At 35.2% G+C, this 5905-nt stretch overlaps 1 protein-coding gene across 1 annotated transcript in view; it reads right to left on the bottom strand.

The window, feature by feature from the left end:
* Positions 1–5905, bottom strand: part of grin2da (glutamate receptor, ionotropic, N-methyl D-aspartate 2D, a) — a 100899-nt gene that overhangs the window by 22740 nt on the left and 72254 nt on the right. Inside the window, exons 12-13 of the mRNA XM_014024850.1 lie at positions 3030–3146; positions 2416–2576 (exon numbers count right to left, since the gene is read on the bottom strand). Coding sequence (XP_013880304.1) covers positions 2416–2576; positions 3030–3146 — 278 coding nt within the window. The remainder of the gene's footprint in view (positions 1–2415; positions 2577–3029; positions 3147–5905) is intronic.

The raw sequence follows: 5905 nt of genomic DNA, 5'->3' as shown, positions 1-5905 counted from the left end.
GGAAAAGAGTGATAGTTATTATGTCAAAAGTAAAGTCAAATATATATTTTTTAATGTCACACTCTTTTCTTCATAATTAATATAATAATTAGAGGTATAAAAGTAATGAAAATGAGATAAAATGTAGAAAATTTCATGAGAGAGAGTGAGATGAAAACAACAGATGCAAAAGGAACAAGGACTATATTATTGGACGTATTTATCTACAGCTCTTATGTGTGTTGTGTTTGCCCATTAGGGATTTTAATTTGTAATCCACATCAGCACATAGTTAAACTCCTTCAAACAAAMAAAAAAATAAAATAAAATAAAAAAACTTCCCTTGTGACACCCCAGACTAAATGAACTGGTGTATTTTTATGGTAAGAGCTTTGTGCTCCCCCCCCTCTGCACTGCGGCTTCTACAAGAATGCATTATTTACAAGATGCTCATTGTCCTTAGTCATTTGTTTGCTTCCCCTTTTCTCCCATTTTGTGCAGCAGCAAYGATCCTGATGGGACCTCGGAGGTTACGGGTGTTAGTTGAAGCTCTCCGGGCCATGCAGATCAATGCACTAACAGGTTGAGTCAGGCATAAGAGCTTCTGTAATGGAGCCRAGCACGGATGACAAAACTGCCTCAAGTCAAGGATAAGGAAATAAACAACAAAGTAAACAGTTGAAAGGATATTATTTGGTAAAAGTGCTATTGTTAAAAAAAGCCTTGTGAATTAGAGAGGAATAGTGGCAGCGTGCTACAGCAGGTGTTTTTTAAACCCAAGTGAAGATGACAGTTGAAGTAAATCTGTTGTAATGAAACGTCTTGTTGGTGCAGTTGGTTTATTTTTAGCTGAAGCAACRTTTATATTCATTTTTTTATTGTCATGATATTTGTGTTTCCCATCCATGTAACTTTTTTTGTGTAGAACTTTTCAGTCACCAACGTTGCGTAGATCACTCAACGACACAAGAACGTTTTTCATGTTTTTGTGTGTTTTCTTTTAATTGTGATATTTAGTGTGAAGGTCTATAATTCAAATTTCAAATGTTGAARACTACAAGTTATTCCTGATGAGTGGCTCTAAACTGACCACAGAGGTGAATGTTACATGGTTGTGTGTCTGTGTTGGCTCAGCGTCGAAGAGGTTTCTCTCACCCAGTAACAGCTGGGATAATCTCCAGCCCCCACAAACCCTGACCCCGAACAGGAGCGAGCGGGTGTGTAAAATGACTAAATACTCAGTTCCGCTCTGGACGCACAGAGCAGATGTTAATCACACCAGTTAAAACAGCATGACCAGTCATTGTTTGCTAATTGAACAGCTGCGGCTGTGGGTGGCCGGGATCGAGCTGATGTGCACAAAATTGATAAAGTCCTCGGTCATGATCAGATCTTAGTGGCAACATGCGTACAAACTCATCAATGTATTGCTGTTGCTTAAAACGTTTTTTTAATCTGTAAATGATTTTTTTTTTGTATTCAGTATTTCTAGAAGCCTAATCATATGTGACCTATCACATTGAAACGAGGATTAAGTCCAAAAGTGGAACGTGGAGAAATAGGCAAATACAGGGCTTTGATTTAAATGTGTGCAAACATTGCATTTTGCCAAAATATAATGAATTAATGCCTTTTCAATGAATCATTATAATGAATGAACTGTCTTATAATCAATCCTAAATAAATTTTTGAAGCATTTTTTTCAGCAGTAGCAACAACAACAAAAACAAAAATGATTCTGAGGAAAAAAACGCCTTAAAATTTGAATTTTTTCCCCCTGTGGGCTAACATTTTTTGTTTCTTTTCAACTGGGAAATCTTAATAAACAAAACTATTTGAGGTTTCCTCATTATATTGACATAAAAAAATACTCAATAAATTTACATAAAATTAGGATTTAGACCAAACATTAATGTAGTATCGTAACCAACAAGACAAATTAAGTCATATCTCTGTATAAGCTTATCAGAATGATCCAGGTATCAAAATGTTGCTTTTAAAGCCACAAATCTGAAAATGTAATGAGGTCATTTTGATCAAATTAGACTTAATCCTCATTTCGATATGATGGGCCAAATCAAGACTCTTGCACAACCAGCGGTTGCTACTTCCTTGTAGCAAGAGCCTCTCCAATGCTAACGCCAGATTGTTGCTAGCCTCTCTGATGCTAACACAAATGAATAGTCTCCTTCTCATTTGGCAGCACCGACCTCTCAKTTAGCAGGGTCAGCTGCTCAGTTACCGGTACCGGCCTATCATTAATCAGATCAATAGCTGGCTTAGGAATAAATATAGCCTCCTGCTACAAGGATGTAGCAACAGCTGGTTGCACGATAGTCTTAATTTTGTCTGTCATACCGTGCCGTATGATTAGCCATCAACTTTGACCTACCAATCATACACACATCCAGATTTCTGTTTTTATTTKTTCCTTACCCCGTCTTCAGGTTGTCAATGGCCTCCTCCACCCCTTTCTGGTTGTTGCGAATCATATACTGGTGCATGTTGGGATAGTTGGAGCGAATRTTCTCTTCGGTGCTGCCGTTCGGCACCGTACCAAAGCGCAGTGGTGGGTACTGCTCCGTTGGCTGCTGGAACTGCGTGAGAAGAACAGGTGGGCAGAGATTAAAGTGACAGACGGGAAGAGGGAAGTTAAAAAGAGAGAAGCTAAAAGAAAGAGAGAGAGAGAGAGAGAGAGGTGCTGATCTCTGCTGCAGGAAGGAGTACTACAGAGGTTCAGTTGTTCAAAGGCGAGCCCCGATGCCACAAGAGCTGAGGGGGAGTTTATTAAGACAGGTGAGGYTTAAAGTGTTTAGAAGCAGGGTGCAGTTTGACAATTTTACTGAGACTTCACTGGAAAAGAGTAGGCAACAGAAATAAGGAAATGGGTTTACTATGTTCTGAAGATGGACGTGTGACAAAACGTAATGATTTTAACCCTTGCTTTACAGTTTCAGTTCGAGACATGATATATACATTTTTGTTTTGACTAAGTTTGACCAGTGTATGAAATGTTCTTTCCATCTAGTCACTGTAACATTTGATAGTACCTTCTTATCTGACAGCCCTGACACCGTRTCGATGTACTCCTCCTGGATCATGAAGGCAGCCAGGTTGGCAGTGTAGGAGGCCAGAAAGATGACAGCAAAGAAGGCCCAGACCAGCACCTGGACAGGATCAATGAGAGCTGAGACTGACAGGAGGAAAGAAATGTATACATATATTCCAGTGACACTTTTCATTTCTACACCTGCAGCTGAAGGACTGTCTGGTTTCTAGAGTCATTTTGTCAGCGTGGGACTTTTAGCTGGAGTCACTGAAACCTCGGCATATGTCCTTTTAAAGTTAGTGAAGTTTTTGTGTGTTATTATTGATGAAAACCTGCCCTGGAAACCTCATTTGAATTACTTAAGAACAAAAATAGCAAAATCTATTGCAGTACTACATAAGGTAAATGAGTTATTTGATGATAAAGCACTGTTTTATATTATATAACGCAATAATTGTTCCACATTTGATTTATTGTGTTGAAATTTGGGGTAAGGCACATAAAACTTTTACGAATTCTATTCTTATTCTGCAAGAAAGAGCTATAAGAATTGTTACCAGAAAACATTATAGTCACCCATCTAATGTATCGTTTCAGCGATTGAAATTACAAAAATTTTATGAGTTGGTTGATTATAAAAATTTGTTGATTATAGGGCTCATAAAGGTGCATTGCCTTTGAATATTCAATCAAATTTTGTTAAGAGGGAAGGTTGTTATAATTTGAAAGGACTTGAAATGTTTATAAAACCTAAAATTCGAACAAACTTGAAGGATAGATGTACCTCAGTTCAAGAAATAAGATTGTGGAATAACTTGGTCAGTGATTATAAAAATGCTGACTCATTTGGTAAAATGATAAAAGTTAAATTGTTGAAAAAATATGAAGCTGATGTTTGAGGGGTTAATCAATTTTTTTTTTGTTATGCTGATGAGGGTGTGCATGTGTATGCATATGTATGTATATACAGTATAAGTATATATACATTTATGCATATATGAATGTTTGTATGTGTACACATGTAAATTTGGATAGATTTATTTTTATTATTCTCTTTTTTGTTAAATAGGGGCAGATATAAGATTATTTTCTTCTTCTGCTTCCTTCCATTTTGAGATTTGTGTTTTTTTTTGTTTTACTGAAATTTTTGTTTTTACATCGAAATGAATAAACATTAAACTTAAACTAAACTAAAACAAAAAAACTAAACAGATTTAGAATATCAATAGAGCAGCACCACCAAATGACACAGCCTTTTTGATTTATTAATTTTTTTCATCACTGAAATCCTAAAGCACCTAAAAGTCTGCCTTTAACTTACAATAAAATATGTTTTTTAATCCACACAATTGAACTGACAGTTTCACTTTTCCTTAATATCAGTATATTTTAAATCCATCTTAAAACTTGTTATCTACAGTAAAATAAATAATTACAAGGTTACAGGCTAAGGGGCAATCTTTCACACATTTTTTAATAGTATTTGGCTCTAGATGACACTCGTAGCGACTCYTCGGGGTGTATGAAAATAAAACACAAAGCCAAAGTCTCTGGCAATGAAAGCAGATGGTGCAGATTGGCCTGAAGCCCCAGTTTTTCCACTGGAAATTTGCCACATATATTTTCCATACTTGTGCAATGATTTCATAAAACAAACTTTTTTTTTCTATTTAAAAAGTGAACAACTGTGATCGAGATAAACAAACTGATTTATCTTCCAAATTAAAAAAAAAACAATAAAAAGAAACATGGATCATTTAACAAAACTTGGCTAGTTCTACAKCCTGGATAAATAAAATTAACACCACATCCTAACTCAAGCTGCCCTAAATTACTCAGAAAAATACAAGTTCTCCTGTAAATTATTATCAGGACTTGGCACGAGAATGTGTAGCTGCTGAAAGTGTTGCAGTTTTACTACTACAAATTGTTTTGTTGACAACCTGCCAGGCAGAGAGTAAGAGATATACAGTAGATCAGTGCAACTGATGCATAAAATAACATCCCAACAGTAAACCCCTGAAAAGTTTTACTACCTTTGGAAGGCTGTATGAAAGAATGAGAACTTTAATGTTTAATGTCAGTAGTAAAATGTTGTCAATTATTCATTCTGGGCTGTAAAGACTTTTGCTGATGATCTTAAACAAGCTTAAAGGAAGCTTCATTTTGTTTAAGTAATGATATTTTTAAATAAACCTTCAAGGAAACAGCTTATTTTAAATGATTTATTCTCTAAAAAATCAACACATTTAACTTGCAGGGAATTATTCAGTGAGTGAATTAAAGTCCTTTATTGTGCAGCAAACTTTCAGTTTAGAAAACTAATACAATTTCAAAGAAAGAGAACAAAAACATTTTTGTTATTTTTATTTATTCCTCTGACCCTCTTTGTGAAGTCTCTTGAGCTGATTGAATTGTTGTGAGAAAAAAAGAAAAAAGAAAAGACTTTGGCGTTCAGATATGAAAATAAACAGTTTTTCACTGACTGGATCTGCAACTTCAATCTACATRAGAGGCTGCAAGCTTTTCACCCACTCCCCCGTGTTATCACAGCACAAAACAAACAGCGGAAAAATATATAATTACTCCCCAAAAACAGAGGTTCTACGTATCTACTGTAATTTGTAATTTATTTTTTTTTAATGTTTAAGTTTTAATGAGGTCTTTTCTACATGGTGACTGAGGTGCAGAGTACCCAAAAATTATATTCAAACAACGGTAGCACTACTTTACATATTTATACTCAAGAAATAGTAAAAAGTAGCAATACAAGAAATGAGTCAAGTAAGAATAAAAAAACATATTTAGTAAAAAGGTTACTCAAGTACTGAGAAACATCAATTACTATTTAAAAATTACATCAGATGGACCGAAATA

The sequence above is a fragment of the Austrofundulus limnaeus genome, unplaced genomic scaffold, assembly GCF_001266775.1.
Source record: "Austrofundulus limnaeus strain Quisiro unplaced genomic scaffold, Austrofundulus_limnaeus-1.0 Scaffold442, whole genome shotgun sequence".
In the NCBI taxonomy this organism is placed as follows: domain Eukaryota; kingdom Metazoa; phylum Chordata; class Actinopteri; order Cyprinodontiformes; family Rivulidae; genus Austrofundulus; species Austrofundulus limnaeus.
This window is presented reverse-complemented; position numbering and strand designations above follow the sequence as displayed.